Source organism: Aedes albopictus, chromosome 3 (assembly GCF_035046485.1).
Source record: "Aedes albopictus strain Foshan chromosome 3, AalbF5, whole genome shotgun sequence".
NCBI classification, from domain to species: domain Eukaryota; kingdom Metazoa; phylum Arthropoda; class Insecta; order Diptera; family Culicidae; genus Aedes; species Aedes albopictus.
The window spans coordinates 197,717,467-197,743,802 of NC_085138.1; the positions used below are offsets into that span (position 1 = coordinate 197,717,467).

At 37.6% G+C, this 26,336-nt stretch overlaps 1 protein-coding gene across 7 annotated transcripts in view; it reads left to right on the forward strand.

The window, feature by feature from the left end:
* Window positions 1-26,336, forward strand: part of LOC109411639 (GRAM domain-containing protein 2B) — a 126,334-nt gene that overhangs the window by 46,515 nt on the left and 53,483 nt on the right. For 5 of the 7 annotated variants that reach the window (XM_062858328.1, XM_062858322.1, XM_062858324.1 and 2 more), the window contains one exon: window positions 26,038-26,184. In XM_062858328.1, coding sequence (XP_062714312.1) covers window positions 26,038-26,184 — 147 coding nt within the window. Of the gene's footprint in view, window positions 1-9,161; window positions 9,563-16,704; window positions 17,391-26,037; window positions 26,185-26,336 lie in introns of those variants that run through there. The other 2 variants (XM_062858327.1, XM_062858326.1) reach the window with 2 other exon arrangements.

The window sequence follows — 26,336 nt, forward strand, 5'->3', positions numbered from 1 at the left end:
TGTAAGGTCGTCTTCAGTGTCTTGTACAAGACACTGAAGACGACCTATACGCCTTTGAAGAATTAGAATTGCCAGAGAACAATTAATTTTTCTTCTACTTCTTTTCTTCGTGTTCCTGTTTTTCACCAAGTTTTGAACATTTACATAATAGCCGAACATCTTATAAATGCTTTTAAGTTATTATTACGATGTTCTATGTTTCTAGCATGTAACAAAATTTCAAAAACGTAGTTCAAAAACATAAAAAGCATATTTAACCCTAAAAGGGATACCTGGGGTCCATTGGACCCCAGGCGCCTTTCAGAGCTCGTCTTTGATGGAACACACTCAGCGAGGTGACGAAACTGAGGCCATGAAGGTATCCCTTTTAGGGTTAATCACTTATTTTGAACATTTTCCTTCAACCTCGGAAGAAATTTTAGTTATTCATGCAAGCATTCGTCAAATGCGACATGTGATGCGAGTTTACATGGAATTTACATAAACAGAGAAAACCCTGGAGTTTGAGTTAAAGAGGATTGGATCCATGAACCACGTTTTTATTACAATGTTATCACTTTAGAGTTCTTTTCGTGTGCGCGGAATACGAAACACTGCAAAAACGGTGCGAAGAATTAGGAACATAGACACATTTTAGAATTTCCTTGATTTTACTTAAAAATTATGTGTTTTACATAAGAATTATATTTTTTCCCTATTTACAATGCTTATAATTATGCGTGGTCAAAAATTCAAACAAATCGGTTCGATTTTGAATTTGTTGCAGCTGATTAAAATTGAAAAATTCTTTGGTGCGCTGAGTATGGGCCCTCCAGAGTATAAACCCACGAAAATTTGCAATTTTCATAGAAAGTTAAAAGATACTTTAAAAAAATCCTTTTCTATACGTAAATATGAATGGTTACAGAAACCATGACGTGAATGGTTATAAAAACTATGATTAACAGCTAGATATATCCTTTCAAAAGTTCAATACCGCATATGATTGCTACGACAACGAAAGTTTAAAAAATGTTACTTAGGACTGTGTACGATACGTTTCGTCTTCGACTCATCAGTACAGAGCAGTGCCACTTGCACTGCTAAGCTTAGCGGTTGAAGACGAAATGTATCGGACACAGTCCGAAGTAAAATTGGTTATGTGCACTTGACACATTTGGTTTAACCATTCTCTGTTGACCATTTAAAAAATGTGTTTATACATCATCAACAACGTATTAAAAAAATACCACAAATATGTATCGAATATGCTATAAATATAGTGAACTCAGCATTCATTAACTCTGGAGATAAATGACGGTATTTTTTTACATCTTTACACATTTCACCAAAAATCACGGTAGTTTCATAGAAATTGCTTTAGTAATTCCTTTGAAAATTTCTTTGGAAATTTGGGCATTCACTAACATGCCTTAAGTTTTATTTATTTTTTTTAAATTGCTTCATAATTTCTTTGTGTTTTAATATAAAATTGCTTTGGAACTAGGAATTTCCTTTAAAAAAATCTTCGGTAATTTATTTTTAAAATTTTTTCTAACAATTTTTTGGAGGCTTTTCAGGCAACTCCTCTACCAATTCCTTGGCCCATTCGTTTGAAAAAACATAAGCCAATTCCTTCCACAACTTCCTCCGCATATTCCTTGGGAATTGTCTCGGCAATCTCTTTAAATGTTCCTTCGGGCATTGTTTTAAAAAAGTTCAAACAATTTCTTTAGAAATTGCAATGTAGTTAAAGAGGAATTTAAGAATAATTGCCAAATGATTTGAAAAAAGGTGGTAATTCTGAAAATAATAAAAAAATACTTCAATTGCCGAAAGATTTTAAAATGATACTGTCTAGCAAATTCCCAAGGAAATTTCCAAAAAGTTGGCGAAGAAGCTTCCAAACAAATTGCCAAAAGATTTCCTAAAAAAATTGAGAAAGCATTGCCAGGAAAATTGGACAAATTAAGTCCAAAACATGTGCCGCAGAAGTTTCCAAAATCGTTTTTGAGAAAAATGTTAATGGTTATTATCAAAGGGATATCACCCTGCTTCAGCTTATGCCCCTGGTAATCCTATTCCAAAAACATTATAGGCGTTTCATACATGGTACATTTGGTATAGGGTAAATCTTTTTACCACAGTTTTTTTAAGCCCGTACTCACATTGTTGTGAATAAGGTCCAAGATCCAAGGGGACTTAAATTTCCCGGAAGAGAACCTGCTGACCTACTGAAGGATCCAAGGTAGATAAATTTCTCCACTACAGGTAATACGTTGGGACCTGGTATACACGGCATTTTTGAAGGATTCACCATACGGCAAATTTGTTCCATCGTTGACCGGTTGTCGATGAAGCACGCTTGGGGGTAGTTCATAAATCACGTGGTCATTTTTCTGAATTCTGTACGTAGACCATCGCCAAACAGTGTTCGGTTTCGTGTGCTGTGACGATCTCCAGGTGTGACGATAAGGGGAGCTGTGTTGGAGGAAGGTTGCTAAGATTTTTTTTATAAACACAAAGAATGATCATGTTTTAAAAAAGTTCAAACAGTGCCATAGTTTATACACTCCCGTTCAAAAGTTTGGGGTCACCCCCTCAAAAACATGTCATTTTTTTAGGCCCATATCTCCGCCAATTTGCGTCCGATTTCAAAACCCTAGGTTTTATTCAAAAGATAATAAGTCAAAGAAACTTTGATTTAAAAGAAACTTTTTCAAAAAAAAATTGTATGTAAACTTAACCCAAAGTTGCCAAATTTTCTAAAAAATGAATATAAACTTACGGGTTGACCAAATTTTAAGATGAGAGCGGTAATATGACCCATTTTCTATTAGCTTTCAACTGCTTTTTACAGAATTTAGCTAAAAAATCTAGAAAAAAAGTCATTAAGTAAATTAATCCTTGATGTCATCGACCAAAAGTTTGGGGTCACCCCTCAAAATGCTGTATCGGCCAAAAGTTTGGGGTCACTATCGTAAAACATGGAAAAGTAATTTGTTGATATCTTTGTCATCTTTCATTCAATTTTAATTCTTCTTGGCTTATTTGAAACAAAATGAATGATACTTACTGCATAGACATTGACCCACACATATTTGTTGAAATTTACATACTAAAACTTAACGTAAAGTGTCCTCATTTTTTGAAGCGTGGTAAAATGTGCTAACTTTACATAACATTTTTATATACAAAAATCGTTAAATACGTTAAGTTGAAGACATCAAACGTAAATTTAGTTAATTATCTTTGAAATGAGCCAAAAATAATTAAAATTGAACTATAGATGACGAAGATATCACCAAATCACTTTTCCATGTTTTACGAAAGTGACCCCAAAGTTTTGGCCGATACATCATATTGAGGGGTGACCCCAAACTTTTGGTCGATGACATCAAAGATTAATTTACTTAATAACTTTTTTTCTAGATTTTTTAGCTAAGTTCTGTAAAAAGTAGTTGAAAGCTAATAGAAAATGGGTCATATTACCGCTCTCATCTTAAAATTTGGTCGACCCAACTTCCCGCGACACGGCCGTAAGTTTATATTCATTTTTTAGAAAATTTGGCAACTTTGGGTTAAGTTTACATACAAAATTTTTTGAAAAAGTTTCTTTTAAATCATGTTAAAAGTTTCTTTGACTTATTATCTTTTGAATGAAACCTAGGGTTTTGAAATCGAACGCAAATTGGCGGAGATATGGGCCTAAAAAAATGACATGTTTTTGAGGGGATGACCCCAAACTTTTGAACGGGAGTGTATATTACCTCAAATTTTCCAGTACTGTTGCAAAAATTGTGATAAAACAATAACAAATATGGAGTTTCTGTGGTTGATATCTGATCTTACAATTTCTTGGATGCCATTTTTTCCTTCTATATTTTTAATTTTTGGAGAATCTTCTAAGTAATTTACATTAGTCAATAGGATGAAACCATGACCGTAAAATACAAGAAAAATATAAAATTTACCTAGACATTCGTTTAGCCGAATTGAACAACTTTTTAAATTAAATGATAAAAACTATCAAATTTCAAAAATATCCAACACAATTATTTTGTTTGATGACATACATTATAGAACGACTCGTAAATCATAAATTTGATCGTTTTCGGAAGTGTTGCCATATTCATTTTATATGCATTTCATAATATGACATAATATTGAAAAAGTTTCAAAATTGAGATTTTTGTAGTTACAAATCGGACTCGATTATCCGGAGTAGGGTTCTGAAGCTTCTCAAACATATATCCGAGGAACGGAATGGTGTACAAAGCTGAAATTCAGACTGATTACTAATCAAAATGTCAAAATTTTAGCTTGATACAACATTCCGTTCTACTGATACGTGTTTGAGAAACTTCAGAACCTGACACCGGATATTCGAGACCGACCTGTATTTTCATCTGAAGTGTTTCAAAAAATTCTAATAAAAGTATCATAACGAGTGTAGGTTGGAAATGTACAGAAAATATAGATTTTATTAGAAAAAATGCCACAAATCTTCAAAAAAACGCAGATGTAAGTTTTGTTTTTATGAAATATGATGATATCACCTGCTTAAATCAAAGGGTTTTCAACTATCACGTCTTCTAATAGCTCCTAATATCTTCTAGCCAGCGGTTTTCAGAACATGCACCGCGGTGCACTTGGTAAACCGCGAAGCTTCGCCAAGTGCATCGCGGAAGTTCAAAAATTCTGTCTTCATTTCAAAATTCTGCTTTCAATAATGCTATAAATATCCATAGCATCAAACATCTTAGAAGGAGTGTATCTTTAAGAATTTCGCTAAAAATCTTGAAAGTAATCCGTAGTAGTACCGTCTACTCCCGACACCTGGTTTGAACGGCACCTTATGCAAACCAACGGAGTTCGTTTTTTATTTGAACTTCTGGAAGCCCTGCGGATTCGAAAAACACTAACCCAGGGTGTCTACTACCTGGAAAAACCTGGAAAACCTGGAATTATCAGGGAATTTCACTCGACCTGGAAAAATCCTGGAATTCTCAGGGAATTCTGGTGACAGGGAATTTCTGTGTTTATCATTTCAATACAAATTTTCAATTGGAAATTCCTCAAAGCGAATAAAAATTTCGACTGCGCCGCCGCTTACTACCCTACCCGCTCATTAAATATTATTTATCAGATATTCATTACCCTGGACGTTGAAACTAACTTGCACTTTTTCCACAGCAATATCCTATTTTATGTTTTACCTATTCCGGAAAACTGAGTCGACATGCTTTTATTGTAAGGATTTTGAACTCTCAAATCTTTCAATCTATTGCAGCGTAAAATATTGGCTTAGTGACTTAAATTGTTTAAGCTATTTTTCTTCATTTCCATGTAAATGAGCTTATTGTCTTGCAAAATTTATTGAGGTTTGCCTAACAAATTCACAATCGCCTGTAGATGTTGGAAAATACCTGAAGGAACCTCAAGATATGTTTAAGTGTAGTTCTCCCAGTTCGCAGAAACTCCCGCAGAATATTATTGATCAGTTGGAACTCCTGGCGGATTCGATGTTAGTTTTTATTGCGAAATTAACTAGGTGACTTCTGAAAGACTTTTTAAATATTTTTCTGACTATTTCTGAAACGTTTTTAGAACAACTCATAAATGATTCTAAACAATGTTTGAAAGAATGTTCAACTCTTTCTTTCCCATAGTTGCTTCTGAGCTCCACATATTTTAACGAAGTCGAGAGAAACTATTTTCGATGGACATAATGCAATAGTTTTGGAACATGGTTGCCAATTATTTGTTTCAAGATCGAAACTATTGACAACCAAAACTATTGAATTACAACATTTGTTTTCTATTAATTTTGGAACATTGTAATAGTCTATCTGTAACAATATTTGTTCATATCTTCTTCTTCTTCTTCTGTATGGCTCTACGTTCTCACTGGAACTTGGCCTGCCTCTCTCCAACTTAGTGTTTTTTGAGCACTTCCACAATTATTAATTGAAGGGCTTCCGTGGTCTGCCATTGCATGAAATTGTATATTGTGAGGCAAGCACAGTGATACACTATGCCCAGGGAGTCGAGAAAATTTGCCCGACCACGAACGAAGTTTTGACATAATATTATCGTTCAAATTTGTTGTGGAGAAAAGAATTAATTTTTTTTATCTAGTTCATTTATTTGAGGCTCAATCGCGTATAACGCTTTGCGGAGCCGAAGATCTTTTTTTGTACTTAATAGTATACTTTTTCACTTTTTCATGATACCTGTTAATAATGGGTGGAAGCCAGGGTACTCGTGGCAGCTCGAGGTTAGAAGGTCACATTTTGAGGGATGGACAGGATAAGGATTGGGCCAAAGGTTTCACTGCAGCTCATCCGGGGGTGAATCGCATCTTGCTAGCGTATTCGGTGCCTTGTGGTGTTGGTACCAACTTGTTGTGGGACTTGGTCTTCCGGATGGCCAGGAGCAGCTTGCTAACACAAAGATAACAAAACAGAGAAAAAAAAAACTGGAGAAAAAAACCCAAGCGAATTAAACTTTTATACCAGCAGAGCGAAGAAAGTCGAAAATACATTCCATATCCCATATATGTGACATCGCGGGTCCCCAACACATCTCTCACAAGAACAAAGGATTGTCTACCTCGGGCCTCAAGGGTATCCAAAAAAAAAAGAATTAAAATATACTGAAGAAATTCAGAATTCCGCTAGTTGAATTTATGTGGACATTTTAAAATTTGTGAAGTGTAACTGGCAGTATTATTTGAAGTAAATTCTTTTGAAACTCAGGATTTTCTGACTGAAGTCCTATAAACATATTTAATATTGTTGCTAGCAATTTTTACAAAAGGAGGAATCGCTGGAAATAAGAATCTAGCGAAATTACTGAAGAATAAATACTTGAGTGATTCTTTTGCGAAAGCAACGAAGATCTTCGTGCGCAGTAACTGGAGCTCTGCGTGAAGAGTTTCTTGGAGGATTTGTTTAAAAGTGTTAGCTGCAATTTTTTTAGTTTCCGAAAATCTTCAAGAAAGTTTGCTCAGGAACTGCTCGGAAGATTTTCTGCTGGAACAGCCAAGCTTAACTTTTATAAAAAATATAGCGTAAATTCTTGCTGTATTCCTTGCTAAATTCCTTCAGAAATTCATAAACAAAATTTTCATTAAATTATGTAGCAAATTCTCCTAAAGTATCGCCAGAATTTATTAAGAATTCCATCAGAAAATCATCTGGTGCTTCCGTCCTAAATGTTGGTCGAATGTTCTCATTAAATGTCATTATAGCTGGAACTAGAAATTTCCCAAAAAGTTGCATTTCCACGAATTTCTAGAAATCTGAAAACATGTTTAATTTAGTCGATTTGTTAAATTTTCTTGAACCTGGAATTATTTTCAAAAACCTGGAAAAATCCTGGAAATATCAGGGAATTTCATTTTTATTATTGAGTAGACACCCTGTAACCTTTTTGGCTGTTTTGTTTTGATTCTGCGTTCCGTTTCACCCAGTTCCATGAGCAGAATGACGTTAAAACCAGATTAGCGGGGATCTAATTAAACAGGGTTCAGATTAGAAGCAGTCAAACCAACGGGGTAGACGGTATTGTATAGGACCTGAAAAGGGATCTATCAATAATTTCAATATTTTTCCAGGAATTCTATTCAATATGTGTTGATGATTTCAAATGAATCTTCTGATTTGGCCAGAAAATTTTGAAGAAATTTACCAAATACCTTGTCAGAAATATGCAAAAGTTCTGAAAGGAAAGTTTCCAAGGGTCTTGTAGGGGTTTTTGACATAGCTTTCTTCAAATATCTAGTAATGGAATTGGAAAACCATCTTTCAAAATATGTATACGAAAATAATCAAACAGAGGCCACGCAGGAGTACGTCGAGGTTCTAAGAATCCGCCAACAATTTTTAACGAATGAAACTCCGACATACCGACATGTAATAAAAACGAAATGCAAGTCAATATCAAAAATCTCATCTGTGTGGGAAAACTATTTCAAAATTGAGTGCATGCACCTGAGAGTCAAATAAATTGATTTTTAAGGTCAATTGTCTTGCTATCACGTCATAAACTAAATGTCTTGGGGTATATGATCGATATATACTCACGAAATTGCAATTATTCTTTTGGAAACCAAATATTCATTTACCTCGGCTAAACGAATGTCAAGGCAAAAATGACATTTGAAGGGTTTTGACCCTCGTTTTTGTTTCAGTGTATATGTATGTAAGTGTGATGTATCACCTTTTCATAAAACAGTTATAGATATACTATCACTGTGATGAAAAAGTTTTATCATAAATTCTTTTGTAAGAGTTTCCTGACACTTTTTTGAAAATGTTTGGGCCTCGGCTAAACGAATGTCTATCACTGTATCTATGTGTGGGTGTTGTAATCGGATACAAACCTATACAAACAGACGTATTTTCATTCAGTGAGAATCTCTGGATACATATTAATATTATGAATGAATGTTTAAAGGCTCAATTGAAAATTGAAAATTTTCTAAAAGTATTAAAGCACAACAAATTCATAAAAAAAAGAATGTCCGAATGTTCATTTTGTCAATCTGAAATGTCAATCAGACATCCTCATTTTCTTCAGGTTGTTGTTGATCATACTGGAGAACAGAGCTTTTTTAGTTTCCAAAAATATGCGATTCTCGATTGTGCCTTCAAGCTGTTGATTAGGCAGATCGGCAGAGCTTGTAGACTTTGACCATAGCTCAGTATCCTATGATAAAGCCCTGACTTTCGTGAAGTGTCCTCATAATATAAAGCGTATATACCGAATATAACTCACGTTGATTCTATAGAAGTATACCATAAGGAGTACGTGATGTTATATATCAGTTGACGTGACCATCTCTTCTGACACGGCTTGAACTACATAGGAAAGAAGTGTAAAGTGCAATTTCTTCTGCAGTAAATGGCTTAAAACACTGACATGAAGCACCTCTTGTAGCTCGAAGCCAGCATGCTACTGTGAATTGGATTGGAAACCCAGTCCAGGTTGTTGTCCGTCCATCAGTCAGTCAGTCGGTGGAAGAAAGTGTGCAGTGCCAAGCAAAAGTAGGTACCACCTCGCCTGTTTGTTGTGTATAGGTAGTGCTTGTAGAGTAAATGCAGAACGGAATTGAAAAGACAGTCGTTGTTGTTGTTGAATGTATAACATCGTGAAACCTGCTGCTAGTAGTGGACCGGCTGACTGCCGTCATCTTTACTGTATTTGTTAGCGCACATGCATTTGCTCTGGCCACTGGCAAACAGAGAGAAGCGCAGAAGAGCGTGCGGAGTGTTTTGCCAGTAAGCCGTTAGTCGTCAGTCAGTAGATATAGTTTCTCCGCTAGATGTGTACTTTTAGGGCCGGGAGTGACGAAAATCTACAACTGTTTTCGGTTTGTTGGCCTTCAAGTTCCGCTTGCTTACCTCTGTAGTGTTTCGTGTGACCATAAATGTCTTAATCGGGTTCTTGAGCGCACCTTTCGCCTTGCGTAAACGTCGCATTTCTGCGAATTAACAGTTAAAGCTGTTACAGTGCTAATACGCTTTACTGGTTCGGAATAGTAGGCAATGTTTTTACTCATTCGGTGATCCTCCTAGTAAGTCGACACCTTGCGTGGATTTACATACATTAGAACACATCAGTGCGTGAGTGCCAAAATCGAAGTAAGCGTATCGAGTGCGAAACCATATTGCCTACTGAGCGAAATTTATGAGGTGTTAGTGAAACGCGACATAGAGAAACTGGCCCACCCGGTGCGAGTCGGCAAGATCGGCGGCTCGGTCCGATCCGGTCTGGGCCGGTCCACACAAGAAGCCATGGGAAATTTTACGGGTTTCTATGCAAAAAGTGGATCAGTGTTCAGTGTTGCGGGGAAAAAAGTGAATATAGTGCTCTCTAAATTGTTTCCCAACTCAACACGTTGCCGTTGTTATATTCATTGATCGATTGTTACTTCCCCGTACTGGTACTGCTGGTTGCATGGGAAGATCGGAAGTGATGTGCAGCCGGTGCGCCGGCAAGACTGTATCTGTGTTGCATAATTTATTCACCTTAACTAGTCTGCAGCGGTTGTTTAAAAAGTGATCGTGAAAATGTACACAATGGGGTAGTATTACCGCTGCTGGAAATGTTCAGCTGGCGGATAGATTTATACACAGATATTTATTACGTGTGCAAGTTGATACAGCTCACTGATAGGGAACTTGAACTTCGTTCCTGTATTTAATAAACAGGTGAAAGCTACTGTGATATTACGGTGCCATAAGTTTCATAAAAGCATAGATTGAAATGCTTTTTTAATAACTTGTTATTTAGAACATACTTAACCCTACTACGTTGTTAAGCTAGGCGCACCACGATGACGTAGTGCACGTTCAGCGAGCCTGTCTGGGCCATATTTACCTCAACATCCTACTAGGATTAATTATTGTTTAGAGTACTTTGTTGTCAAAGGTTGGTGCACTAGATTTTTCATTTTCAATGTTATCATTATGGTTTTCTGCCTAAAATATTGCTGAATGTTTTCGTCTTGAAAGCTTAATCATTTTCGTAACTTCAACGAATAAAGCTTTGTTTATTTTGAAGTAGGTATGTTCAGATATAAACGGAAATCTCGAGATTTTGCCAAACCAGTTACCTAGGGAAGAAGGAAAGAGAAAATCGATAATTCATATTCGGCAATTCTAGACGCTGGTCAGACCCGTTTTCTGGCGGATCACCATGAAATTATCCAAAATGGATCGTTTTTTTTTTTTCAAAAATAATACTACAATGAGAAAATAAAAAAAAAAATGATTCGAAACTCCTGCAACTTTTTTCATTAGATTTAATTCGTCATTCACATCTCTCCAAAAGTTTCTTCAGAAATCTGGCAGAAGGTTTCAGTAATGTTCTGCAGTATAGTAGCTCTTTCAGGGATTTCTTATGAAGTTCCTTCAGAGATCTTCCCAGGAGTTCCTTCAGATTTTCCCAGTAGTTTGAGGAGGATTAAGGGATGCCTCCAGTTGTTTAATTAAAGATTTCTTCATAAGTTTCATCAGCTGTTCCAACAAAAGTTCCCTTAGCTGGTTCTCCAGAAGTTCCTTCACGATTTTTTTCAGAATTTGACTCCATGAGATCTATCAAAAAGTCCTCCAGAAGTTCTTTCGAGAGGTTCTTTAAAGATTAGTTCAAAAGTTCCTTCAGGGATTTCTTCAGAAATTCTGACAGGAGTTCCTACAGGGATACCTTTCAGGAGTTTCAGAGATTCATGCACATGTTTCTTCAAAGATTCCTCCTGAAATTCATTGAAGGATTCCTCCAGAAGTTCTTCCAAAGATCTCTCAAGGATTTCCGTAAGAGATTCTTACAGAAGGATCCAACGATACTTCCAGTAGAGTTCAGAGATTTCCCCTGAAGTTTTTTCAGAGTTTTTTTTTACAGAAGTGCCTTCAGAAATTAATCCAGGAGTTCCTTCGAGGATTTCTGCAGAAGTTCCTTTAGGGATTCTTCCAGGGTATCGCTCCTAGAGTTCTTTCGGGAATATTTCTAGGAGGATACAAGAATGCCTCGTTACATCAGATATTTCTCCAGATGTTCCTTCAGGAATTCTCACAGGAATTCTTTCAAGAATTCTTTAGGACTACAACATTTTCTTGAATGATCTCAAATTTTCTTGAATGATCTCTCTCCATGAGAATTCATGGTCCTACAATAACTCCGCCTGGGTTTCTTTCTAGAATTTCCTTCTGGAATTTCCTCAGGAATTATTTTGAGTATTCCTCCAGGAAAAATGGGGGGGATTTCACCTGGAAAATCTACAGTGATTACTCTTGGAATTGCTTGGAAGATTTCTACTGAGGTTTCTTCGCCGATCCCTCCTGGATTTTTTCGAGTATCATTCCTGGAATTCCTTCAGTGATTCTTCTTTAAATTTCTTTGGGGACTGCTCCTATAATTCCTCCAGGAATTTCATAGGGGATTCCTCCTAAAAATCTTTTGGAGATTCCTCCTGGAATTTATTCGGTGATTCTTCGTAGAATACCTTTGGGGATTACTCTTGGAATTCCTTCGAGGATCCTTCTTTGAATTCCTTCGAAGATTCTAACTGAAATCCTTCGGGGATTCTTCCTGGAATTTGAAATTCCTTCGGGGAATTCTCCTTTGAACATCCTTCCTGGAATTGCTTCGGAGCTTCTCTTAGAACTCCTTCAGGAACTTCTCCTGGAATTGCATCGTGGATTCCTTCTGGAATTCCTTCTGTAACTCTTTCGGGGGTTCTTGCTGGAACCTGTTTACATATTTCTCCTGGAATTCCGTCGAGGATTCTTCCTGAACTTCATTCGGGGACTGCTCCTGGAATTTTCTCAGGGATTGTTCCTGGAATTCATTGCGGAATTCCTCTAATCTTTCAATCAGGGATTATCTCAGAAGTTTTTGCAGGAAACTCTCTTAGTGAGATTCTTGAACCACCAAGGTTTCCTGCAGAAGTTCCTTTAGGGATTCTTCCAGGGTATCGCTTCTAGAGTTCTTTCGGAGATTTTTCTATGAGGATACAAGAATGCCTCGTTACATCAGATGTTTCTCCAGATATTCCTTCAGGAATTCTCACAGGAATTCTTTCAATTTTTTTTAAGACTACAAAATTTTCTTGAATGATCTCTCTCCATGAGAATACATGGTCCTACAATAACTCAGCCTGGGTTTCTTTCTAGAATTTCCTTCTGGAATTTCCTCAGGAATTATTTTGAGTATTCCTCCAGGAAAACTTGCGCGGATTCCACCTGGAAATTCTACAGTGATTACTCTTGGAATTGCTTGGGGGATTCCTCCTGAGATTTCTTCGCGGATTCCTCCTGGATTTTTTCGAGTATCATTCCTGGGAATCCTTTGGGAATTCCTTCACGGTTTGCTCCTGGAATTCCTTCGCGGACTCCTTCGAGAATTCCTCCAGGAATTACTTCGAAGGCTCCTCCTGGAATCCTTTCAGGGATTTCTTCGGGGCTTCTCCTCGAATTCCTTCGGGGATTCCTCCTGGAATTCCTTCAGGGATTCTTCTTTAAATTCCTTTGGGGACTGCTCCTAGAATTCCTCCAGAAATTTAATCGGGGATTCCTCCTGGAAATCCTTTGGAGATTCCTCCTGGAATTTCTTCGGTGATTCTTCGTAGAATACCTTTGGGGATTACTCTTGGAATTCCTTTGAGGATCCTTCTTTGAATTCCTTCGAAGATTCTAACTGAAATCCTTCCGGGATTCCTCCTGGAATTGGTTCGGGACTTCTCCGTGAATTCCCTCAGAACTTCTCCTGGAATTCCTTCGGGGAATCGTCCTGGAATTGCTTCGAGGATTCCTCCTGGAATTCCTTTGAACATCCTCCTGGAATTGCTTCGGGGCTTTTCTTAAAATTCCTTCAGGAACTTTTCCTGGAATTGCTTCGTGAATTCCTCCTGGAATTCCTTCTGTAACTCTTTCGGGGGCTCTTGCTGGAACCTGTTTACACTCAAACCTCCTTTTAGGTAGGATCCATTTAGGTAAAATCTATTTAGGTCCCTCCATTTAGGTAACGTTACCTAAATGGAATTTGGTTGTGTTCAGATCACTTGGAGTACAGTCATTGCACAATTATGGGTCACTCTGTCACAATTATTAGTCAGTCACCTCACCATGAAATTCAAATGGAATTGACCCATAATTGTGGGTGACCCATGATTGTGCTATGACTGTACTTAAGATTAGGTATATGGGTAGTTTACGGCAAAGAAGTAGTGAGTGGTGTTAAGGGGATATGGGGGGAGGGAGGGGGATGTAATGATGAGATATGCCCCCTGACCCCCCCCCCCCCTTTCCGTGCAGTGTCGAAAAGTCTCAGTATCCAGCGTCATTTCCAGCTGAAATTAGGATAAGCAACCATCCTTCCATCATTCAATTGATATCAGCTCCAGCATTGATGACGTCAAACCCGACATCAACCTATCATTCACCTGTTTTTATTTTGGCCACCAAACCCAACATAGACCCAACAGATGTTCGATGTTGGTCCAACAATGGCCCAACATACGATAAAAATTGACCCAACTTTGACACGACATTCAATAATTTTTCAGTCTGGCGAAATTTTGCAGGGTTTTTTGTGTTTCGTGCACAGCTAGTCATTTGAATGACAATTGTGATCTAAGACCCTCCGAAACCCCCGAAAATCCATTTAGGTAATGAATCCATTTAGGTAAAAGTTCTATTTAGGCAGTCCCGACTCGTTACCTAAATAGAGGTTTTGGTGTACTTATTTCTCCTGGAATTCCGTCAAGGACTTAATTCGGGGACTGCTCCTGGAATTTTCTCAGGGATTGTTCCTGGAATTCCTTGCGGAATTCCTCTAAACTTTCAATCAGGGATTACCTCAGAAGTTTTTGCAGGAATCTCTCTTAGTGAGATTCTTGAACCACCAAGGTTTCCTGTAGAAGTTCCTTAAGGTTTTCGTATACCAAGGATTACTCCTGGAGTTTTTTTTTAAAGAATTCCTCCACGAGTTCATTCAGCGATTCCTCCAAGAGTTTCTTTAGGGATTCCTCCAGCAGTGCATGGAAACCCTTCGGTAATTTCTCTGGGAATTGCTTCCGGAGTTTGGCTGGAAATCCGTTAGGGGATTCCTAAGACTTAATAGTACGACCTTTCTATCAAATTAGATAGCATCTGCAACTTCTAAAACAGCAACGAAACCTACATCAAAATCGATACTTTATTACCCTTCAAAGGCAATGAAGTAACGCGACATGCACTACACTAAGCATAAGGATATTGTCACAATAGATCTACAGGGGATACTCAAAATAAGTGGGACAGGTAAAATGTTCACTTTTCAAAAAATGTTCAACCCGCTGTAACTTTTCAAAAAGGGCATCAAATATTCTCAAATTTTTACTGTAAGTTCATCATCAGTTGTTTAAATTTGGAAAAGATCGAGCCATTCTACATGAAGTTATAAAGATTCTAGAAAAAGGTATAATTATCCGATAGCCAACTTTGAGCTGTTTTATCTCCGGATTCAATGAACCGAATGCAGTGAAATTTTGACCATTCAAGACTTATATAATGAACTCTGGAAAAAAAATTGACTTTTCATGAAATTTATAACAAGAAAAAAAGTTATAGCAATTTTATTTTTTCCACGATTTTTTAGTAAATTTATCTATTTTTCATGTGCATCCCATTACTTTTTCAATTTAATGCCGGCTATTTGGCAGCGTTCCTTTCAAACATAAACATATTCAAGTCAATTAGAGGGAATTTAAATGAACTATAATTATCATCTCGAATTTTGAAACGATGATGAAGTTTTGGATAAATTGGTGTTATATTAGAAAAATATTCTAATCGTTATAATTTTCTTTCGTGTAAAGAATTTTAAGTTTAGTCAAAAGTTTTTAATAGCTTATTATATAAGTCATAAATGATCAAAATTTCATTGCATTTGATTCATTGAATCCGGAGATATAACAGCTCAAAGTTGGATATCGTATAATTATACCTTTTTCTAGAACCTTTATAACTTCGTGTAGAATAGCCCGATCTTTTCAAAAATGTGACCACTGATACACAACTAGTTGATGAACTTGCTGTAAAAATTTGAAAATATTTGATGCCTTTTTCGAAAAGTTACAGTGAGTTGAACATTTTTTGAAAAGTGAAAATTTTACCTGTCCCAGTTATTTTGAGTATCCCCTGTAATAGCTGGTCGCAGGGACAGAGCTGAACCGGAATAAAATATGTTATTTTTTCAACGTAATATTTATGTCACAAATGGACATGAAAAAGCTCAGACTACAAATTCTGGAGCGTACTGTCAACTTCTTTGCTTCGCCAATGTTGACTTCATGGACAAATTTCAGTCACGTCAATTCACGCCGCCGCCGAAAGTGGCCACTGGCGTGACGCCGCCACCGCCGGCCAAATATGGCCCTCGCGCCGCCGCCGAGCAAAGTATAGTCGGCGCACAGGTCTAGTTAAAATGCGCAATACGTTCTGATGTACGGCTTATTCAAATGCTTAGAATTAGATCGCTGTTTTGGATGAACAAAACTGCCGTTTTGTAAAAAAATAATACTTTTTTGTGACCCCAAACTTTTGGTCGATAACATCAAGGGTTAATTTACGTGGTAGCTGTTTTTCTACCTACTCCGACGTTTCGAGGGTTAAGTTTTATTGTCTTATGTTGTTCAGGGAACTTGTAGCAGATAAGTGCAGCAGACCTTCCAATTCGTGCTTAAAGAATGACTTTTCGTAAAGTTTTGATGAAGTTGTGATTTTTTTAAGTTCGAAAATAGTCGAAAACACAAAATTGATTTAATGCACCTCTTTGTAATGGATTAAGGTGAAATTTTGACCAGTGAGTTCTTTTTGAATGCCAATCAAAATATGGGGGTGGACTTGAGAATCATAAAACATTTTTGAAAAAGTGGACAGGCTAATTCAGCTCTTGTCCTGGTTTCGGATAGGACAAATGTGGGAGCTTGGAAAAGGAAGTTCTCATCAGCGTATAAAAATCGTAAAAAGCGAATCGCTCTTACTATCTACTGCCCACAACTCTATAAAAAATACATCCTCTACTAGCTACATGAACATTTTTCGTGTGTAATTGACTTTTAGCAGCTTTTGCCAGCTGGAGGTGATAAATTATGCACACGGTTTCGGGGAAAATCCCATTCATAGTTTCGGCAGCGACTATCAACACAAATCGTTATCCTTTTAATGCTCATTACAGCAGTGACCGTCGTCGTAGTGTGGAAATATGTATCCTAGTTTTGTGTTGAGTTTGATGTGAATCACCCACGTGTCGTCGCGTTGTGCAGAACAAATTTCCGGACGGTTCTCGGCTGGTCCGAGTGCGACGGGCAAAATGTTAACAGAAGATGTTGGTTTCAATAATTGATGGTGATGACATCAATAATTCAGCGGACTCCGGCGATTGGCGGTACAACAGGTTGTGTCACGCCAGGCTCCTACTAGTGGTATATACATATAATAAACCGTGAGGGCGTGTGTCAAGACAGCGGACGTCAGTAATCTACTACTTGTGTGTGTATAGCTCGGAGCTGATGGCGTGTCACAGTGTAGTATAATTCGCTAGGACTTTCTTCGATCTCACGGTGTAGCTCCTAGTTAGTGGCTGATTCGGGGGCTCACAGTGAGGAGTTGGACACACTACTGATGTCGTGCCGCCAATGAGGCGAAAGAAACCAGAAGAAGGAAAAGTGCATGAAAGTCTCGTTTTACGAGTCGTAAAATTTCCACAACCATGTTGTGTCTCGTGCAAGGTATAACCGGAACGGCGATGGCCGGCGACAGAAATAGCAAAATTAATTCCTCGGATGGATCGTCGTCGTCGGAAAAGCTCGACAGTACCACCGGCGGCGTCAATGTCAAGCTGGGAATGCTGCGAAAGTCTAGGTATTTATACTTTGTGGTAATTGATGTATGTGTCTGAAATTTTGAGTGCCTATCTTTCAGTAATTGTTGGTTTCATTGACAACTGTTGACGGTCTAGAGTAATTAGCGAAACTTGACTTTGTACGCAAAGTATCATTTGAGACGGCTGAGACCCTGCAGTCCTCTGCGTATGTACCAGCTACCCTTCGCTCGTCATTGTAAAAAGTATAACACTAGCGGAAAAACCTTGGTAATCGTTCACAGCATAAGCGAGATGTATTTTTTGGCGCAAAATAGTTACGGTGACTCACTAAGGCTTAATCTTGTATGGAAATTGTTACAAATCAGTTTTTTTTTCGAAGCTACAACTTTCAAGGAATCATATTGACCACTTAAACATAAAAGGTGATGTTTAAAATTCAAGGCTTGCCATGTTTTGGGCCACTCTAGTGATTAACCTGTGGTATTGATAGGCTGAAATACAGTGCTGTTTATTCTGCCCTGCCTTGTTGTTTGCCGCAATCAAACCAAAATTCCGAATCTCAGCAATGAAATGTCGAAATTGTAGAGATATTGGAAAAATTGTTGTTTGATGATTAATCGGCTGTCGAAATCTCGGCAGAAAATGCCAAGAAAATATTCTTTATTATGTAACAGAAGTGGTTTTCGTTTAACCCCAAAGGCTATACTTTCGTGAGTAAAAAATTGACGAACTGGAGTGGATTTTGCGAAAAAGTTACTCGTCCTTTTGGTGAGACTCGAACTCACGACTCCTACTCACTTGACAGGTGCGTTACCATCACACCACGAGAAGACTCGAAGATGTAGTGATTAAACTGAATTCAAGCTCAGCTCGAAATTCTGAGGATATCCTTTGTGGATGGACATCTAATTCATCCGGAAGAAGTGCGGTCTGTGAAAAAGAAAACTTCAGAATTTCGAGCTGAACTTAAATTATGGTTAATCACATCTTCGAGTCTTTTCATGGTGTAGTGGTAATGCGCCTGTCTAGTGAGTAGGCGTCGTGAGTTCGAGTCTCACCAAAAGGACGAGCAACTTTTTCGCAAATTCCACTGCAATTTTTCAATTTCTCACTCACGCCAGTATTTGGAAAGTCTAGCCTTTGAAGTTAAATAAAACTTCCACTCGGCTGGTTGAAGCGCAAACTTCGATAAATAATTAATTAATAATGTCAATAAAAACCCGATTCTCAAAATTCTGGGAAAATATTGGGACCTAGTTGGCATTATTTTCATAGATAGGGCGCGGCAGGGCAAGATGGGTCAGTGCCATTTTCGGGCGCATTACTCATGTTTTGATTATGTTAATAATTTTGCTAGGTGACCAGCATGAATATACAAAAGCTTAGGGTATTGATTGAAAAATTATTCACTCTCATTGGAAATAAAAAATAAATTGGTTTTTAGCTGTTTTTCTCATACAATACATTCCATATAATCTCCATATAAACGACCGTGGCGCAAGATGGGTCACCTTTAATCTTGAGTGTATTTATAGAGCATTTAAAAGTTATTTGTTTTTTATTACAAGACTGTCTTATAACTCACTTCAATTAAGCGGAAAGAACGCCTAAAATGATAACATAAAATTATGATAATTTTTTAGTGAAAACATTGATTTTCAAGTTGTCTAAGGACCACTAAAATCGTAAAGGTTTTTCTTTTTCTAACAAATTTATAAAATGTTTACTAGTAGCTCTGTTTGTTCTCAACTAGTTCTCAGTATATTTCTATAGGCTCGCGCCGAACCCGCTCATAATCTAGTACCGCAAAATGGACTAGACAACTGTAAGAGTGCTAGAAACTGTTATATTCAAAGGTTTTCGGATTCGGCAGGCATCTGACTCGGTTAACAGTGAGAACTAAACTGAAATATATTTCTTTCGGTCGTATACATCATGCATGCTGAGTTGCCACTCACTTCTATCGTACATGTATTGATTATCGAAAGTAGTGTACACAGTGGGGTACACTACAACTCCTTTTCCCTTAGGATTGAAAACTATTTATCTTTTTATTCAGAAAAGTCAGGTTCTACAACACAATTCCAATCAGTCATTCAGAATGCAAAATCAGGTTTGATTTGCTCTAATTTAAAATGAAACACTTGCATCAGTAAGTGAGATATTAGACTAATAAAAAAAAAACTATTATCAAAACTGCTATTTTTATAATTATATAGTTGCATACTGCTACATCCATTTTTACTACCATTTAAGGTTAAAGAGTTGGTTCCAAGGTTGATTCTTTCCCATTTCGAAACAGTTCTCCATAGTTGGCGAAACTACCCTAGATGCTGCACAAAAAACCCGCAAACAGACTACACGTTAGAGATGTGGAAGCGCCAAACGATAATTTTCCTGATTGACTCCCGGCATCAGACACATTCAGTATAGCGTTTGCGTGAGGTGATCGTCATACGTCCTTCTCTCCATCGTCGGGAAACAGTATTCACATCAAAATTGGGCAACAAACACTCCCTGACGCACCGTTGTTGCTGAAACATCCTAATATGCCGAAGTGCGACTCTCTTGTAAATGATATCATTGTTCATACTGCTCACCGTCGTCAAGCAAAATAGCACAAAATGACAAACAATAAAATCTGGGTTCAAAAGAATCGTTGCTAGCGATTCAAAATGACGTTTATGAACAGTTCAATTAAAAAAAAAACACACTTACAACAAAAAATAAAAAAAATACGCTGCACGATTGGAAAAATGATTTAGTTACCTATGTAAAAATCAACGACCTAATCGGCAGGAAAAAAAGTTGAAGTGCAAAACGAGAAAAAAAACGTCACCCAGTATCGTCACCGAAACAAAACAAAAAAATGCACAAAAAGATGCTGCCGAGCCAACATAAAATGCACAACACAAAATTCACGCGTTGTACGCATTTTCACAAACTTTTGCACGCTTTCACAAGAAGCAATGGCCGAAAAAAAATCACGCGACAAAAATGATAAACAATAAATCCAGTTCATCCTCGAGCCACTGTTATATTCAAAAGTTTTCGGATTCGGTAGGCATCTGACTTGGTTAACAGTGAGAAAAAAAACTGAAATATATTCCTTTTGGTAATATACATTATGTATGCGAGTTGCTACTCACTTTCTATTGTACATGTATTGATAATCGAAAGTAGTGTACACAGTGGGGTACACTACAGAAACTAATAGAGTTAGGTTTGAATAAGCTTGTAGTAGTAGTCATGAAAGCTCCTGCTTGAATAGTTTTAATTTAATAAATTAGTCCAAATTGAACTTCCTAGAAATAAAGTACTCTTCAATTGTGCCTAAATCTTAGTTCCAAGTGAATAAAGTTATTCCTAGAGTGCCAAAAGTTGTTCTACTGTGAAGAAGAAATCCTCCTAGTGGCAGTTAGCTGCAACACCGTGAGCTTTGTGGAACGCGAAGTAGCTCAAAATCCTATGCCACCACCACCCGCACAGCATAGAGCTACTCTACAGCCAGAATCCGATTTTCCACCTGTGAAATTCCACCGGAAATCCCGAACCTGCCCCAACAAGCTCTTTTTCACTCAGTATGGGTATGGAGCTTATATGAATACGGAACAAATCTTATATTTTGACGTTTTTCGTTGAGAAAATGTGAATTACTTAAAAGGTGACCCATCTCTCCCCGCACTTTTTTCACGGTGCAAAATCGGTCACTTTTTAAAACTGCTTGTTCAACATCATACTTTGTATTTAATGAACGTTGCATCGACTTTTAGCATAGCTAATTAGTATATTAAAGAGTAGAGGACGAATACAAACCAATACGATTTGTATTTACAAAGTTATGATGGTCCATCCTTAGATGACCCATCTTGCCCCGCCCCACCCTATTGATAAACCATATTCATTTAGGTCTAGCGATGTAATAGCATCATGGATCTTACTCAAAACTTGTCTAGTGTAGTAGAGCATCAATTTCTAAACGATACAGAAGATAAATATGCTCCATCTATGCAACTTTATGACTTCAGATAAACTTAATATTATCTATTTTCAACAAGGCTAGGCTTACATCCTTTTTAAAAATACATTCAAAAAAACGAAGCTGTTTTGACTGCTGTGACTGTATGTGTAACCGTTCGGTGAATGTGCTCGAGGTTTTGTACTAAACCGATGGCTTTAGTGCCACTCTCGGAGTACGAGGGACCACCGGCCAATTTTGCCCGACTAATGATGAGTTTTCACTTCAGGGGTTCTTGAACGGTCGCTGGCACAAAAACAATTTAAAACGCGATCTGAAAAGTTCTCCAAATAACGCAAAATTCCTACTTAGACTTGCCCAAATCACTAAACACTAAGGGAGAAGGGCTGAGCCAAACTGAAGGTCTGAGTCAAACTGAGTAACGATCCTGGTAGACTATGGAAACGGGAAGGTGCTGGAAATTGGAGTGAACTTCCTCCAACTTCCACTAAATGGAAACAGAACTAAAAATAATAAAAAAAAACTACTTGGTTGGGATTACGGTTAAAATACTTGAAAACACTAGATCATGGCCATGTCTACAGTCTAACACATACCTGCGCAGGTTTTTTCTTCATCGACTCGATGCTGTTGTTCGTCACGGCTCGATGGCGTGTACCTTGACGATTGCGGTGGGTACCTTCGTTGCGATGACGACGAAAGGCTGCTGTGTTGGCGCGCAGCGATGGAGCCCGTACGGGTATTGCCGAAGTTATAGCTGCAGGGTGAGTGACGGCTAGACGGGTGGCATCCGATTTTGGTGATGAGAACGTCCGGAATCGACCTTTCCTTCAAGAGTGAAGCCCCCTCTTCCCAACGACCCGGTTTCGCGTACTATGATTCCTACTACAGTAAGGACCCGATTTTGTTAGCCCCATTTTACGACAAACTTTTTGCTCTCATTATCTTATAGTCAAATTTTAATTAATTTATTATTGTTTATCATCAACCTACAACTGAGATGCAGAACATACAGGGATAAAAAGTTCGAAAAACTGTTTTAGTTTTTGCAGAGAGCAAAACATGTGTTCCGAAAAAAGGCTGACAAAATCGGGTCACTTATGTAGCCCAAGCGGGTTAAGAGGACTCCCAACCATTAGTTCGGGTTCTGGTCCTTCGCACGATAATTGGCGACGCGCGGAGACCGCGTTCTCGTTATGGGTCCGGGTTGTAACATGTCGGATCCTTTTCCGGTGGGCTATTGGCGACCCCCGGGTTGGCTTCGCTTCACTTTGTTTAGGTGACCTCATTTACTCTCGTTTGACTACTTCAATTGAAAAATTGAATTTGAAATGGCGACATAGATTTCGCGCTTTCGGTAACCTGATTTACAACTCACGAATAAAACATTACAAATGTTACAAATCACTACACATGTTCCATACTGGGTGACGTCAAGTACTACATTGACTAAACATAGACACAAACCTTTATCGATGAGTCAATTCACATTGAGCTCAATTCAATTCAAATTCAAATGATTTTGCTTAAAAAGATAAAAACGTCAAAAGATTACTGAATTTCTATAATTTTAATTCTTAAAAAGTATAAAACGTTACAAATGACGCACAGTGACCAAGCCAGCATTGCTTACAAGAAGCGGTTTTCTGCATTTAAAACTGCATTATTCATACTTTCAACTGTATTATTTGAAAACATTGAGTAGATTCACTAAACAGATTAAATAACTGCGAAAGCTATGATTATCAGATTATTACCAGGACCGATAGAATTCGTAGTATGCGTCTTCTTTTTAAAGCCTTGTGAACCTTTCCGTTTTATAGATTGAGCAGTGCTTAACGCCTGTTTTTTTGAAGTGACCGATTACGAAAAATAATCTAGCACCTTATATAAAATTGTGATTGTGTCAAATATGTGTCCAAAAAGAAACCAATGCTTCAAACCCGTAACGTGGGTAGATCACCTTAGAATGGTGCGTTGCGGTGTAAGATCTACCAAATCAAATCAAATTTTGATCTTGATATTTACCGTATTTTTAAATATTCCAAGATCAAAGTTTGATGCTCTTTTCCTTGTGTTTTGTAGTATTTGTGTTTCAATGTACTGCTAAATAACATTTTTTTCAGCAGGATTCAGGTAAATGTATCGTACGATATAAATAATATTTTAAAAATATGTAACTGTGGCGAGCGTATCACTAATATGTAGCTTATTTGACGTACGATGCTAATATTATTTTATATTTCAGATTATCAACCGAAGAATCTAGTAATTCAACCAAATGCCAACAAGATGACAAGGAAACCAGGATGAATTGGGCAGACAACTGATTCGAAGCAGTCTAACAATAGTGTGCCTGAACGTGAACCAAGCGTATCCTTTGGAGTTTACCCCTCCACTAACAACACCCAAATTCCCGTGACACCTAGGCCTGAGAGATCGTAGAGTTGTCTACATTTTTCATAGGTGTCCAAAACTAACCATCCTTTCCCATTCCTCAGCAGTCGCAAGGACGTGGCCAGGACAGTGCTCGACCATTGGAGGATTGCGTCAGTCTTGTTTAAGAGTCAGAGATTAGTCCCAAATCTTTGTGCTTTGGTTCGGACGGGAAGGCGGCAACCCTCATAACAGCGGTCTAGGACTGTACCACCTACGAATTTGTGCGACTCGCTTAATGCTAATGCTAATGCTAATGCTAAAAAGAAACCAATGCTTCAAACATCTTCAGTGTACTTCATACCATAGAGTGTCAGAAACCCCGGTGGCCCTTGGCGCACAGTAATTTCACAAAAGACTTGGGCATTATCACACAAAAAATGTAAACCCGAAACTAATAAAATGTATAATAATTTAGCAATAAATGTGTGTTTTTACGTTATGAAAATACACCAAAAAATCGTCATGACATCATGACTCGTTTTGTCGTCACATAGCCTCAACGTTACGTTTTCTACATTTAGTGCAAAAATGGAGAAATTATGACATGGAGTGGCATGTACTCTAGAATCATGGCGAAACATTTATCAAACAATTAGCTTTATTCATGAAACTAATATTTGTCATTTACGATTTTGTTTCCATCGGCAAAGAGTAGCAAAATCAACCGTAATAGCATGACGCAATCATGAGGCTCCCATCCTTATACTTGCACATTTAAGCTCGCGACACGAAGCTGTTTCTTCCTTATTTCTCGAAAACGGATTGTTTTTTAGTGGGCGCCTAGGAAATAGTATTTTACCTGAGCTTCCACTAACACATGTAATGCAGGTTAAATATGAAAACAGATTCAGAAGCAAATAAAGAGGTGTTAAATTACCAGCAAATAATGTGCCTGTCAATTGATGTTAACGAGACTAGTTGACAAGTGGATGTGAAACATACTGAGGAATTTTATCTACCGTGCCAGTGCTGCATCTGACCTTCACCCAATGTAGTTTACGGTATTATTATTTTTTTCTGCACCGAAACGCAATAGATTGTTTGTTAAACAACACGAGACAGAAAAAGGTTATTGGCAGTGAAACAATTTTTCCAACGTTATTTTTATTTCTTCCTTGCATGAATTGATATTACTCGTTTACATACTAGCTTACCCTGAATCCGAATACGTGAAGAAAAAACAAGAAGAGCGCAAATTGTTTCGACTTTCCATACAAGGCTGACGATTTGAAATCGATTTTTGTTCTTTTTTTTAAGCAAAGTTGCTCTCTTCTCATACACCTCATTCTCCGTAATCAATGTACCGATTGAGCTGTTTTTTACTGTAACTTGCTTACATCTTATATTTTAATATTACGTTGAGAAAAAAAAATAGTTTTGTTTTTCTACAAATACAAATCTTTATGATTTTTTGGAAATTTTGTTAAAATTTGAGGAGATTTTCCCATAATATTCCCACTAATATCTCAATGTCAACCAATCTGGCGCAAAAACTGTGTTCAGAGAAGCAAACCATAGTATAATTAGCTATCTATTCAGTAATAAAAATGAAAATTAGTTGACTGCAATACAAGATATTGGAATTTTAGTAAAATTCATATAAAAAAATGTAAAACTGGATTTCTAGGTAAAACTCAAAAACTGTTCTACTTAAAATTTTTGGAAGCACGGTCTCGAATTCGGCACTTAATTATGCATCAAAAATGCTGGTCGTTTCATTTTGGAAACTAGTATAATTGAGGTGTATACACAATAATAATAGCTGAGGGATGCCTGACCTCTTCATCACAGCTGAATAGCCCTTTCGTGACGAACCAGCACAATTGTGCTGTTGAGCGGTAACAGTTTTGCATATTTTTTTCAACTGTTTATTCTTTGTTTTATGTGATGTAAACTGTTTCAATAATTCAGCCATTACTTGTACTTGTTTGTGTGTAAACAAACTTTTGTTTACATTGCCTGTGAAATTTACCACAACAAGGTGAACAAAAAGTGGGTAAAAACCGTAAAACATGAAAAAGTTTTATCTGTCGCATATTTCTGATTTCCGATTTATCAAGGTAGTCAAAGCTAGAAATCGAATGATAAAGAGTAGTTCTTTCAAATGAGGAAAAATAATTGTAGCTTTTTTTGGGAAATCTAAGAGTTCTGGTGAGCCAAAGTTGAGCAATTTGTATGGGAATTTCACTTTTTTGCTCTCCGTCCCGAAAGGGATATGTCACATCACTAACGCTAAGTTCCACGTTATCTCTCACCTCCGTTTGCAGATCTACGAATAGCGTCGGCCTTGGATTTCGTCCCGTGCCCATTTCAACCACCATAGAGCCACTAAGTTCCGATGTGCAGTTACCCACCAGCAGTAGCCAACTGTCACGTAGTCCAAGTCACAACAATTCCACTAAAAGTGATCAAAAGTAAGTACCCAACCTAGATGTGAATCTCTTATCTACTAAAAATACGTGGCTCGGTCCTGATGGGGAAGCCTCGAGTTGATGCAACTGTTAAGCCGCGCGCAGATGGTATATCGCTGTGCTGTCGTTGCAATTTACCCGCCAGGTGTTTCAAT